The following is a 15,040-nucleotide window of genomic DNA, read 5'->3' on the forward strand; positions in this document are numbered from 1 at the left end:
TCTGGTTTGGAGGTCTGTGTTCAAACGTGCGCACACATGGTTTCCTACAGTGAGAAATGAAATCTGCCGCCTTAATGCTTCTTCCTACGTTTTGCGTGTTTGTTGTGTTGCCTTGTGTTTTTTCTGCAGTTCTTTCACACCAGGTGCTCACTACAGCTTCTTAGTCGAGTCTCTGGTCTGGTGTGTGATGTTATGGTGTGGGAGAGAGACTAGGATGTTGTCCTGTATCGGTAGCAGGGTGGGAGGCTCCCTACTTAGAGGACTTAATTGAAAGGTGTGTTCTGCAGTAGCAGTGAAGCATTATCATCTATCCTTTGTTACGTGACTTTCCTGTCACATCCGTCCCTCGCATGACCTGATACATAGGTCTGATTTTAGGATAGAAGAAAAGAGGTCTGAAAATTAGTATTACTGAAGAAACAGCAGGCTGTTTGTTATTGTCATCTTTCTGTGCCTTGGAAATATGACCTACTTCCACTCTTCCCCAGATCCTCGGCTACTAAAACCTCTTGGTCACGTATTTTATTATTGTAGGTCTTTATCATGTTTGACAACTACTGTTTGATGGAACATCACTGATTTAACAGATCTTTGGCAGAAGAAACCTTTAAGTGAGGCACTGGGTATGAAAAGCCATTAGAAAAAACGCGGTATGTAAAAATACTGTGTCTGGCTGATTCCTGCTCTCAGCCCATTGTGCAGTCTGAATCTGACTAGAGAAATCTTCACGTGTTTAGGGGAAGAAATTTTTGAATAATTTCACATTTCCATTAAAATAGTTTTTGTCACTGACATCAAGTCAGCCTTCCTCCTTCCTGTCACTTCACCTGTCTAACGCTGCTTGCCATTGTGTGTCAGTCTAACTGGAAACTACTTTGTAAAGATCATGAATTAGTCCCATGTTGATGCTGTTCAAAAGGAAGAAAAACATGGCAACAACAAACTTTCTACAATTGCTTTTACTCTGTTCACATGCCCAAATCGGTTACTTGGGCTGCATCTTTTCTTTCAAGGCTGACTGGTGCGTAACAGTGGGTTCAGTCTTTTCTGCATTGTGAACGTTGTACTACAAAAGTATTGGGCTTTTCTTCTCACAGTAAAGAAAATGATAGTGACTGTAAGCCTCTTGCAATTTGCTTTTGGTGTTCCGTTACATGTAACCAGTAGATTCAGTATCTCAGTTATAAGAATAGCCCAAACCAGAATACTTAATTCTCAAGTGTGTAAACATTCAACCCAAATACTGTAAAATTAAAATAGCACTTAATAGTTCCTTATTCTTTGTGCCATTGACAAGTTAAGGATAGTAAACCAGCTTTTTCCTTTTTTCTTGTGGATAGGTGGGAAGGGAAGGAGGGAAAGAGGGCACTGAACTTTTGAAAATCATGGAAGGAGCTTAGCAAAGTATGTACAAAAAGACTGTCAAATACACTATTTTCCTTCAGTGTTTTTAGAAAGTTTTATACAGAATATGTGTCTACAATTCTTTTGTGGCTTTGAAGGCCTGGGGGTACTTTGTGTGGTGTGTGCCCCACAGTTTGATTGAACAAAGGGATATATAATGAAAAGTAGTGTGAGGTCTCTTGGCTTTTCTGTTCACTGTTTGAAGACTTACTGGGCTGGCACAGGTTGAGAAAGCTGTGAGGAGTAACCACTGATTGATCACCCAGCGTTTTCATGAGGCAAAGCATTCATCTTTTGCGTTTCAAAGGGCTCGATCAACTGGTCAGAAATAATTTTTTTGAATTTTACTACATTTTTGACAGTTGATGACAAAAAGGGAACTATGTTGTCATCTGATACCAGTAGCATACTGTGGGACGGCAGACGTACTGCTCTGAACTTCTTTGGTGATGTCAGGATGCTGACATCAACCCAAGTGTCCAAGGAATGAAATGGAAGAACTCCTGGTTAATGAGACATTGAAAGAATAGTGCTAGAATTTCTCTAGTACCTTCAACTCTGCTCCGTGTTTGGTTAATCTGGCATTTTTAGATTTTAGTTGAACTGCAGTGCCCCCAAAGAAAATGGAAATCCTTTTCTTGGCAAACAAAAATGATTTAATTCTGGTTTTCTCTCTGCTAAACCTGCCTGCAAGTAATTTCAGGATTTTTTTTAAAATTCCTATCTTTAAATCAGAATGCTCAGTTTGACATCATCATCATTTCCACTGCAACCAAATGATCTCATAAAAATATTCTGAAGGCTATGCAGCAGAAGTAAATTTAATGTTTTAATGAAACAGTTATTGCTTTATGCAAATATATGTAATAATATAGGCTCACAGATAAGAAGCCAAAATCATTAAAGCTAAAATCAGAATAGTTTCTAATTAAAATGTATTAAAATGCTGGAAAAGTTTCTGCAGTTTCTTAAGGAGATGAGAAGTTTTTAATTATTGTTGTCAGGTATCTCACAACTTTTGCAAATTATGGACAGTTATTGTGAACTCTCTAACAATTTTGACTGAGTTGCGGCAAGTCACTGGCAGATAAACCTTTAGTATTACGGTCACAGCCTTACATAAACGATTTAGGTCTTCATTGGATTATTTGATATTCCGACATGAAACTGCAAATTATTTCCAAGTACCCTCTTTGATAGCTTCAACTTTCTGTTCAGGTCCTTAGCAAGAATGAAGGTCACGTGCCCACAGTGGCCTGTGGCAACTGTGCAGTCTGCTAATATTTAAGCACCAAGCATTTGCTTATTGTTAATACTGAAGATAAGAATTGTAAAAGAAAACGTTAAACTGCCTTTACTTTGTAATTGCCCTGTCTTCAGGGAGGCGATCTAATAATTTAAAACTGAATATGATGGGAGTTGGACAAACAGTGATACCGTTGCTTGCAGGCAAAAGAGAGCATGTTTACAAACTCATATTTTGACATATGTATTTTGAGATGACAGGTAAAAATCTTTAAGGGAGAGAGAGAGATTTTGTTATTTGAAGGTCCAGATTTTCCATAGTCATAGGTTGACTAGCACGTTTAACTGGGAGGGGTGGATAGTCACTGTGACTCTTTCAGCTGTCACAGAGCACGGGCATGCTCCCCGTAACCCAGTACTCCACTGTGCTGAGTGCTGTACAGTCAAAAAAGAAAAGAAAAAAAGAACCTATGCTTTTTTTTCTTATTGTTTCAAGTAGCGCAGTGTTGTTATTTGCCCAAGCATGTGTTGGAACGCTGCTGTTAATTTTGTTAGCTATAAGGAAAGGTTCCTGACCGCAGGATGTAAGATTTTCTTTTGAGTTCCATCATTTATAGCCTTTAATAAGTTTGCTTCTTGTGTGTGATGCTGTTTCCATTGTGCAGTTGTCTTGTTCTTTTTAAGGTTGTAGAATTGGATCCATGCACACATAGGGATTCATGCCCACTCCCACACCCTTCCCAGTTCTCTGAGCTGCTGAGGTGTAGCATTTTGAATAGAGTTGAATAGATGGATTTGATTATAAATAGGATCTTGAAAAGTGAACTTCTATGTTCAAAGAAGAAAACACAACACCGAAACAAAATACATTTACCTGTCAGTTATTCCTACATAATTCCTGTCACACAATTATTAGTCAAGACATGTAATGTATAGGAACTTTTCTCCAGCGCATTTCTTTCACTTGCTCCTTCACAAGCATGCAGTCACAAATAACAACAGTTACTCTAGCAACAACTTCAGACAGACCTTTCCACAAGTTTATAGGCACTGATTGCACATCCGTATAATTTTTTTTTCCTTATCACAGAATTAGTAGTTATCTACGACCAAATCATTCTGTTACGATACCCCTGTATGGCACTGCTCCAGGTTTGCTTTCTTCAAAGGGCAGCAGGTTTTTGTTTATTGCTGCAAACGATCCTCCTCACTCACTGGGACCTTGGGTCACAGTATAACTTCCATTGCATTGACATCTGGGAGAGAAAATCACGGAGAAACCTTTTGTAACACTGTTCAGGTGTCTATTCCTGCCATTGTTTGCTGTCTTGGTTCTGTGATTTATGAAGGTGTCAGGTAAAGCGTGGGACACTTCTTTTTAGGTGACTGTGTGCACTGCGTAGTATCAGGTGCAGTGCAGGACTCTCAAGATGTTCCCTGGTGGTGCAGCATCATATCTATTGTTTTGAATCTTTTGTTTGCGACTCCTCTGGTAGAAGCACATTTAGGCTGTAAAAGCTGCTTTGTGCCATGCCAGCGGCAGAGTGAGCATTTGGGTGTTGAGGGCTGGAGCCAGGATCCAGGTGAAACCAGGAGTAGTTGTCTCTGTTGAGCTGTGAGCTGCTGGGAACCTTGAGCACCATGAGCATGGGGACCTTGGAGAGGCTCATTAGTAGTTTGTATGTTGCATTCAGCAGTGGCTCTCCCAGAGCTCACTGGTGCTCTGCATAGCTGTGAGATGATGCTTCCTGAAGGTGCCACCTTGTGAAAAACATGGTGTTAAATGGCCTTCTGTCTTAATTGTGGCTTACCCATTGCTTAATCCTGGTCCAAATACATATTTTACGCTAATAACATTGGGTGCCAGATAAAATTCATGCTGCTCTAATAGTCTGCCACTTCTCTCTGAACATTTTTCAGTGATAGCAAGTATCCAATCTTCTGCTTCCTCCAGGAACTACTTTTGATCTTGCTGTTACACTGGAGAGTTTTCCTATCCTTTGCTTCTTTGAGTGAGATGACTATTTTCCTGCCAGATACGAGCCTGAAGATTAGCTCTAGAAGATGAATTGTTAACACTGGGATGACCACTTTTGGAAGATGAACGTGAGGCAGTTGATGTCTTGAGCTTATGGTCAGTGCACTGGTTGTACAATAGCACTGCTGTAACAGAACAAGCCCTGAGAGAATCAAAAGAGAAAGTCTATAAACTGGGATGAGGTGGCCACCAAATACGTTTTAGCAGGTTGACATTCGTAATGCTCCATTTCCAAAAGGTGTAAGGAAGCAAAAGGGAGAGCAAAGTAAGAGTGTTAGTATCTACCATCCCATCCATCTATGGTGAGCAGGAGGGGGGTATTCTTGAAAAATACCCATGAATTGATGGAAATGCCATTTGACCATTCTCATTAGTAGCTCATCTGGAAATAAACTTGTTTATTGAAGAACCCCTAATATATCTTATGTATAGTTATTGCATTTCTTCAAGTGAGTGGTGAGGTCTAGTTTGCTGAGATACGTTGGGATATGTTAATATTACATAATGGCCATAGCAAAGCAGCTTTCTTGTGTATCTTTGGATCACAGTCCTGAAGAACATCTGAGTAAAAACGTGTTGTAGAGGAGCTGTGAGACAACAGGGAATATTACTTTGAGAAAGAAGATGGACTGATGGAGAGTAGTGTAGCACTTTGTGATAGCTAGGTAGAGAAAGTGATTGGAGAACTGAGTTTTTTCTGATAGCAACATGAAAAGTGAAAGAGAAGTTTCTGTTTTTCACAAAGAGTTGGTTTTCAGATTCAGTTTCTTGCTGTAGTGTAGTGAATCATATTTTGTTGTAGGAATGACAGCAATTGCATCCTTGTCCTAGTGCAGAGGCTGACTACAAACTAATAGTCCAGTTTGTTCCTAACTGTATCTTCTGATACATGCTTAAAGTTTGGAGTGGATAGTATTGGTCACAGTATGATGCTTTTTCCTTTGGTTAAACCATTTTGCTGAGCAGTGACAATGCCTAGCTATTTTTACCTTAGTATTGGGCTAGTTTTACGGTCCTTCTGGTTTCCAGGTCTTTAAGTAGGAAAATTGTAGTACCCAGTCTAGATGTCTTTTTACATAGCATTAATTAGCTATTCTTGGAAATTCTTGTAGCAGTTTTCCTTAAGATGTATACTATTCCCACCTTTGTTTCTGTACCGGCTCAAAAGCATTGGACAAACTGGATAAGCATTTTCCTGGGTGTAGGTAATTGATAACTGTGCGTTGGTCCCAGTCAGTTTGCATGCAAAAATACGATGGTTTATTGGGAATCTCCTTGTGTGAGAACTGCCTTATGAAAAAGCCATCTGCATTTGCTTTGAGACTTTGAAAGTAGGATCAAAGCTAGCAGGTAATTGCCCAATAAAGTAGGTCTGTTAGCTTTGATGCACTTGGGGGAAGTGAGGCTTCCACTTATCATGGTGCAGAAGCTGGACTGGGAATTGCCCGGAGATGTGTAATTGTGACAGAGCGAAGATGGATGCAAATAGTTTAGCTTGAGATTTGCTGTCTCTGTTAGCTAGCAAATTTTGTTCTGCTTCACCCTTGTGTGGGGTAGACTCAGCACAACTGTCTAGTTTCAGTAGTGTTTATTCTGTAGCTCTGCATACTGAATCAGCTTGCAGGATCCGAGAGACTTTGTTGATTAGTGTTAATAACATTTCTTTTTCTTAGCTTAGCTAGGTCTTATTAGACAAAGGAATGCAGTAACTGCTACTTAGTGTAGGGTTACATTTTTGCAAAATGTAATTGTAATGTTCAACTCTGAGGATGAGAACTGTTTGTAGAAAATAAATGTTTTTGTCTCAAGGATGACTGTGTTCTGACTGATAAGACTGAATGTGGTAGAAGTACCTGTTCAGTAGTTATCAGCTTCCCTTACAGTGCTTCTTACCCTAAGCCTTTAGGTAAGTATGCCAAATGCCATCTGATTATATTTTCCTAGGAGAAATACTTAGCTTACTGTTAGGGAGGTCTGGCAAGAAGGTCTTTGTGGTCTGCACTCTGTGCCAGCTCTCCTTGCAGTCGTCTGGTTCCCTGCTTGGTGAGCTGGTGCACATCTTGCTTGCAGACTTCCCCGTGATGCTGAGTTCTGCGTAGATTGCTTTCCATTTCAGATCACAGTCCGGTTCTTTCACTTGGATTCTGTTGTGCAAAAGGAACGACTGTGCTTTTGCTGAGGTGAGAATATGCTGAAGCATGTTGGGCTAACAAAAAGTGGTTATTGGGACAGCTGAAACGAGATGGTGCCCTGGACAGGTGTTGATGCAGAACACTTGTAACTTATGATGCTGTGAGTGATGAGAGAGGGTGACCAAGGCAAATTGCTAGGTTAGAATAATGATTGTGTGTGTTTGTGGTAGTATTAGTGTAAATATGGAGGAAGGTGATTCTCATCAATGTAAGCAAGTTAGTTCTATTAAAATACAAACTGGAGTGTTGTTTTAGCATAATACTCATACAGTATTAGTAGATTTCTGGTCTGAATTCAAACTTGGCCAGTAACTGCACTTTAACTGGTTTCTGATATTGCAGTCACTCATTTAAACAAGAATGTAAGGTCAAACCCTGGCTTGATCTCCTTTGGAGTTGTAGGTTTTGGATGTATATGTATACTTTTAGCCAGAAGGAAACATTATGATGATCTAATCTGACCTCTTACATAAACTGGGCCACATGTGTTTGAGTCTTACAGGTGGACTCAATAACTTGTGATGAAACTGAAGAATACCTCTAGAAGACATGAGGTTTCAATCTTGATTTGAGGTCTTTTAGTGGTGCCAAATACATCGCGTTCTTTAGTTGGGCTTAAGAATGGAAAAACTTTTAAAAAAAAAATCTTAATTTCAACATGAAGCTACTAGAGCTTGTGATCAGTTGTTAGGCCTTTGATGAAACATCTTCTCTCTGTATGTGCACATAGATGGTATTTTCTAGCATTAAATAGAAAGAGCTCACCAGTGCCCAGCAGCAAGGCAGCCCTGCCACAGCTCTGGTTTGCTGCTTGGAGAAGGGCTGCTCGCCAGTGTCTTACTTGCTCGGTGTCAGGAGTTGTTAAAGATAATGAGGTCGAGGGGGACATCTTTGCCTCCATCAACTTTCTCCCTAACACTTGAGCTGTGTTCAGGTTAAACCATGAGGAAGAAACAGTATTAGAGATGTTTATCTCTTTATCTTTAGTTAGGACTTGATGTTGTCCCAGTAGACTTTCTGGAATATTGTAGCAATACCCAAGCGTTCCTGGATCCCCATCACCTTTCTGCTCTATCCAACAGTGGCTACTAAAGTGATCTTTACCATAAAGGTGAGCAGGTCAGACATTTCGTATTTGCCATTAGGTTAATGCTTTATTGGCATTAATTCTGATTTTCGTACTGCCCTTTTTCCCTCTTGCCCACCCATGTTGTTGTTGTTCTTTACTGGGTGGAGCATGCTCACTACTTTTATTAGTCCTTTCATATCTTTTGATGTCACATACCATCTGACAGCTTGTTCCTTCTGCCTTGTGTATGACAAATGTATTAATAGAGTTGATTAGAAATGCCATATAGTTTTCTTTGATTCCCAGTGGATTCTGTTTTCTTGCGTTGTTGTACAGTTACATTTTTCTGGGAAGAATCTGGGTGGAAGTGAGACTGAAAATGCATGTCACTGTAAATCGAGCATAAGTCAACAAGGAGAAAAGAGCTCCACTGGAGAAAATGGGCTGAAATTAAGATCAAGGTGCAAGGGAGTCTAAGGATACAAACAGCTCCAGTGTGCAAATCAACCCGTGTGTTACTGTCCCTCACTTACAGAGCTTTCCCTTTCTCTGTGAACCCTCTGTCTCCCTTTGCTGAACATCATTGCTAATGGGAGGGATTAGGAGTTTTTAAATTCAATCCTTATATTGCCTTAGATGTATGGTGCTTGCTGGTTCTTCATATACAGTCTAATGCACATATACACATATTTATGTTGGCTAAAACTTTCAAGTATCTGCTTTAGGAATGAAAATCCCTGCTGACATTTTCTGTATGTTATCCCAGTCTTTTCTGTAGCATGTCTGGACTTTGTTATAATCCTGCACTGCAGTTTCTGTACTCTCTCTTCAGTTTCTGTTGTCTCCTGTTTTTTTAAAAATAACTGTTGTTTGTTGGAGAGCTTTCTTTACTGAACCTTACTTAATAAAAGTTACTGTTTTTTTTAAAGTGTTAGTATCTGTTACAAAGCATCTCTTTGTAAAGAGCAGTAACAAACATTTCCCTCACATCTGCTTTATCAAATGCCTCCTAACACAATTAGAGAGATATCATGCCTACCAGCTCATAGATGGTTTTATCTCAGGCTGGTTTTGTCTTTATGGAGAGAAGATAAAGTGAAATGGAGAAGTCTTTCCAGTCTTTCCAGTCACACATCACCTAAGCCCAGTTATATGAAAGTCAGTAAATATCACCTGAGTTGACAAGGAGAAGCAGCTTCTGTCTGTGGGTCACTTTTCATCAGGCATGCTACCCGTTGGCTTGCATGGCATCAGGTTACTTAGCCCACCTTCAGCTGCTAACATAACTGGGAACAATTTTCAGAATGGTATTGAAAGTGATATTTTGACCTTTTTCAGAAGGGGAATCTGCTAGTAACGCCTGTCATCAGGATCAGTTCTTGTGTCTGTGTGTGCAGCTTCAGCTTTGCCCACAGCTGGGGATGGATGAAAGGCTGAGTTAAATACTTCTCCTCTTAGCGCTGGTATGGCTGCATTAGCATTGGGCCTCCTGAAGCTGTAACGTAACGTCATAGAGGCTCTTTTCCTTGCTTGGGATCAAATAGACCTTTCAAAATGGAGATTGGTGGGTGACACATGAACAAACCTATTACGCGGTGCTAACCATCCCTTTCCTCTCCTGTTTCCTGGGAAGTGGAAGTAGACTGCGGGAAATAGAGGGAAGCCCTGGTCTGCAGCTTCTGCTTGGGCTGCCGGTCTGCAGTGCTGCTGTGCATTCAGTGACCTGGCCAGCTTCAGACTGTCTTTCAGTATAAGGTTTGAAAGAAACTTGCTGTAAAAAAAAAAAACAAATCGCCCCATAATCAAAAGGGGGCTGGAAAATGGCAGCTGGGCTGTGAGCACATTTTGTCTCCAAAGTTTCCCAAGATGCTTGATGTCAATGAAACCAAAGGGAAATGAGTGGAAGTTAAGCCGTCGGCATGTACCCTTTTACTTTGTTCTTTTCATCCCTGTTTTTTTTACGCTTAGATTTCTGGGAGAGTATAAAATTTAAACTTTAAGGCAGATTAAGTGTGATACCGATTATGTTTTTAATGGATACAGATGTTTGACATGTCTTTCGTTTGCATGTATTGTGGCAAGATTCTGCATTGCAGCAGTGTAGAAATGTTGGGTTTTTTTTCTTTCCACAAAGTTCCCCAATTGCTCTAGAGTACCAGATTTTTACAAATGGGGTTAAAGTAAATCTCTGCTTACTATACAGTGATTACATTTAGGACAGCTTGTGCTTTAGAAAATACACATTTTTAGATTCCCAGCTTCACAATTACACTTTGATTTTTTGCAACTGCCTCCACACGGATTTCTGTGCAAACACAGAATTGGGACTCCAGCTGTGGACTCTGTCAGTTGAGTCCTAGCATAACTTCAGGTGTGGTTTTTCCCTTTTAAAATAACTTCTAAAATTTTATAAGAAACCTTATTCATACACTTTTCTTAAAATACTCTGGGGGTTTTTTGTGTGGTGCGGTTTTTTTTGTCTTTTTTTTTTTTTAGTTTTGAAATGATCCATTTAGGGTGAGGAAAAACTAAAGATTCTTAATTAAATGTACATGTGAGGATATAAAGCTGTTGTACAGACTTACACAAACTACTACCATTTTTTGCAGTAGTCTAGTGTGCTACTAGAAGTGCGCTTGCAGTCACATTCGCCTTTACAGTCTACCATTGCTCTGGACAGTTAAGAAAGTAGGTTTGTCATGTTTTATTGATAACATTTTTGATATTTAATTCTTAGGTGAGGATAAGATTTTACGTATTGCCCTTTGGATGTTTATTCCCCATTACAGAGATTTTTCACAAGTTTTTTTAAAATTCATGTTTGCTTGCAAAATAATTTTTTTTATTAGAAGTAGATGGATGTGCTGAATTGACTTATCAGATGATGGTTATTATGTTGGCAAGCAAGATTTTATCAAAGCATCCTGAAGAAAGAAAGGGAAACTCTATAGCAGGCACAGACTGAGGGGATGAATCCTCTTACTGCCAAAAGCAGCAAATGGATGGCATGGTATGTCGACAGGGAAAATACTGTTGGGCTTACTCCATAGTGGATATAGAATATTTTTTAATTCAGTGTCCTGGGGAAAAAAAAATGTAATTACTTTGAGTTTGTGGTGATAAATGTAATTTAGATTTTAGTTGGGACTGGCTAGTTGTCTGATCTGCAGAAAAATCTGGATAGTGTGCTTTCTGAATTTACCTCATCAAAAAAAGGTCTATGCTGTAAGTTTAAATAGTTTAAAATTTGGAAGTAGGAGGTATAAGTACCAGTAAACCAAATAATTACATTGGAATTCAGTCTTTTAGGGACTTGCTTTCTTGGACAAGTTTGTAAGTCTGAGTATTTTATTCTTGCCATCTATCAGTTGGGGGCTGCATATGGTACTCCGAAATCCTTAGATGAAAGATGCTGGGAGTATAAAAATCTATATGGTAAAGATGGTATAATGCTGAATCCCATCAGAGAGGTATGTTGAAAAGATTTGATACCTGAATATCTTTATGACTAGTTAATGTGTGCTTGTTTAAGAATTGCAGGGTTGCATAAGGGAAGCAGTTACAACAAAAATGATGAATAACTTAGTGTAAATGTGAAATGAGTAAAATAAGCATGGCCAGCTAAAGCAGTACCTAATTTATCTGAGGTGAACATTTATTTTCATCACTTGTTCTGTTGTTTGAATTCTTCCTTTTAAATGACACCTTGACATCTTTTGTATAAATTATGCATATTAATGTAATTGTATTTACTTGTAGGTGGCTCTAACCAAGAGAGCTGATCCAGCTGAGTTGAAAACAATATTTTTGAAGGTATGTACAAAGTAAATATTTTACTCTTTCTGCTTAAATTTTTCATATCTTTTGCTCCTTTATTGCAGCATACAACTCTTGATAGTTTTTCCAACCATTAATCATTCACTGTATTATTACCATGTTAGACTTAAATACCATTATCAGAATTGAACAATGCTCACCAAGAAGTCAGATACATTCCTGAGTGATTATTGTATTGACTCAGAAGAAGTATTACTATCTTAGAAAAAAACTGCATTGTTCGGAGAATGGGGTGGGAGTTTCAATATTGTTCCTACACATGGTAAAATGTTCGTGTAGACACCTTGCTGTTAGACCATTTGGTAAACTTTCTTCTCCCATCCTTGCTTCCTTCCTTCCTTCAGGGTTATCTCTTCTTCTCTAATTTGTAGAAGTGTCGGGAAGCTCACTTTGTGAAGTGGTGACCATATTTATTTTTTCACTAAAATTCCTTCTGTGTTTGCCTGCTGTAGAAGTATGCAAGCAACAAAATGGCTCGTGTACTTGTATATTTGAGCGAAGCGTGCTTTAGTGTTTTGCTGGAATATGGCTTTCTTTGACCCATTTTCTAAATTTAAATAATTATTCCTAACCTTCCTAATATTTATTAGTACAGTGTCTGTATTAGTTTGGTAGTCTGGTATGAAAAACGAGTACAGAAGTTGGTGGGTCTGGAGAATATATGTGCAGTAGGTGCTGCAGTGCTACAAGGAGCTGTTCTGTCTGCATTATTTTTATGAAGGAGTTGAGTGCCCAAGAGAGCTCGTACCTTTCCAAGTTCCTCCCTCCACCTTCCCTCTCTCCAGCATCATGCCCCACTCTCCATGCACTTCTTAGCATGTTTTCCTTTGTCCCTTGTGAGCTATTATTAACAATGTGTGTAGGTGTCACTATGTATATTGCCAGTATTTATAGTTTTATCATATACTGTCAGTATTTATAGCTCTGAAATCAGATTTTCAGTTGAGAAAGCCAGGATTTAACTTATTAAGTCCTGGAACTTCTGTCTGTCAGGAGAGCAAAAGGACTCTTGAAAAAGAATGGGATAATGGGATTTTCAGAGGCAAATGCTTGAAGAGCAGGAGCAAGGCAGCAGAAAAGGCATACAGGGAGTAGTAGACCGTTGACCCGAGAAGATGGTAGCATTGAGGAAGGGGATAAACATTGTAGAGAGAAGCCTGGTCTCTTCTGCAATGTGAGGCAGCACTCAGTTGTGGTGAGGGGGTCGGTTGGTTTGCCGAGAATGGTGTGAAAGTTTTTTCCTACCTGCCTGTGGGTATTCACCTGTCTTGTGCTTCTGAAGATTGTAGCTCCCTCAGCTTTCAGTTTTGGTGGATTGAATGAGTCATGGTTGAGCACACTAAATACCACCTCCAGCTGCTTTTTCATCCTTTTTTCCTTCCCCTTCCACTTAAAGAAGGGGTCTCAATAAGCAGAGTAATGAAATATGAGCTGAACGTTTTGTTCAGTGTAATACAGAGATTGTCATGCCACTTTCTACTGAGAAGGAGAAAGGATGAGTGAATGTGGTATGTTGTTTTGTGCTCTACAGATAAGCGATGACCAGAGTGTTAATTAAGCTGCTTCAGACGATTGTATGTGGTGAGGCCAATACAGTTGCTTCTGCAGATTGTGGGATCTTCACTTATAAAATAACTTGACAGCCATTCTTTCTACTTCAATTAAGAATTAAAAAATATGATTCCCAGGTAGGAATGGTGGCCACTGTGTAGAAATAAATATGAAGCTATCAGTTTAAATACAGTCAACTTTTAGCATTTTTAATACATCAAACCCCCAGTAAAATGTTTGCAAATCTTATTTAAAATGGGGTTGAACTGGTTAATACTTGACTATCTAAAATGTATGGAAATAAGTTACCAAAAAGCCATTAAGTACTATTGTATAATATCAAATTCTCTGTGGGTATAATTGCCAAAGTGAGGAAAAATACAATTGTAAAGAACCGTTTTTTAATGTCTCTCCTCCAAAACCAATAGAATTGATGTTTTTCTCTTTTTGTTATGATAATTTCCAAGAGTAACTCTACTTTTTCTGAGTCTTCTACCATAACCCCTAAGAGATTAGATTTTAGTCAAAGTGATCAAGCTGACATTTTCCAAGGTCATTTTCTATATGTAGTATAGAGTACGTGATTGGATTTCAAATACACTTGAGTAAATCACAGTGACAAGAAACAGGGGGACACTGAAACCTTGTGCTGTTTTCTGTTATTGAGTGCCCTAGCAGGGGGTTAGCGTGGAAGAAAAAAATGAAATATAGAAGCATAGGCTGTCTGACTTATTTGATTTGTTTCTCAATAGCAGCTGTGTTAAAAGTTTTTGAGGCTGGGATTCTGAAAGATTCTGTCTCCCTGCAAATGATTACATTGAAATCAATTGATCTGCTAGTTCTTATAAAAGTATACAATTGAAAATTCCTTGCAGTGTATCAACTAGAAAGCTTGCGTTACGAACAGTGTCTATTGAAACATGAATCCTTAAATGCTAACCAATATATAGATGCCAAAGCAAGTTATGTTTTGTTTGGGCTTGCTTCTCTGAAGCCTTGCTTCTTGAAGATATTGCTGTACCTGAAGACTGTATTTATGTAGCACTAGAATAAAATAATCTACTTACTGTTACACTTTGGCATCCCTCTGAGAGTTATATGCCTACAGCAGGTATAACGGTACTCTGCAGGCACCAGTGTGGCTCTGTGAAATGAAAACTGGCAGTTTCCTTCCCTTAGCAGAGCCATAGCAATGTAAAACAAAACATGTGTCTTTGAAGTATGCTACAAAATAGCAATAGGCATCTAATTTATTTATTACTTTAGTGTGGATAATGCTCTGTGGGGAGCTGCAACAATGGCTTATCATCCTACCTTACCTTAAAAAAGAATAAGAAATTAACAGTTGCTTTCCTGTTCTCAGTTGTTGCACATTTGTTATCCTGAGACAGACCTGTTTCCCTTAAAGCGAACACATGGTTCTGCGAATGTTGCCTGGGATTTCTTTTCCTCTTAATTATTGTCCTTATCCTTTTTCTTTCTTTGAAAACATTTTTAGGGTTGATTTCAAGTTTATCCTTCTACAGAAAATGAGGGCTTTAAACTTTGAGGGATGACTGAGGAATCAGGGTAAGGGTGGTAACAAAGGCAATTTTATTTATGTATTACCTTCAACATATTTTAATATTCCTTTTCCTTGACATGTAACATGTTACTGAAGGCTTCCCTTGGAAGCAAATATGCTTGGGTCTGTCAAGTGCTGTT

General features: G+C 38.9%; 1 protein-coding gene across 3 annotated transcripts in view; it reads left to right on the top strand.

Moving 5' to 3' along the window:
- SLC25A13 (solute carrier family 25 member 13) overlaps window positions 1–15,040 on the top strand; it is a 102,390-nt gene that overhangs the window by 12,540 nt on the left and 74,810 nt on the right. For 2 of the 3 annotated variants that reach the window (XM_082335954.1, XM_082335956.1), the window contains one exon: window positions 11,708–11,761. In XM_082335954.1, coding sequence (XP_082192080.1) covers window positions 11,708–11,761 — 54 coding nt within the window. Of the gene's footprint in view, window positions 1–10,811; window positions 10,959–11,707; window positions 11,762–15,040 lie in introns of those variants that run through there. The other variant, XM_082335955.1, reaches the window with a different exon arrangement.

The sequence above is a fragment of the Platalea leucorodia genome (genome assembly GCF_965183815.1).
Source record: "Platalea leucorodia genome assembly, chromosome: 1".
In the NCBI taxonomy this organism is placed as follows: domain Eukaryota; kingdom Metazoa; phylum Chordata; class Aves; order Pelecaniformes; family Threskiornithidae; genus Platalea; species Platalea leucorodia.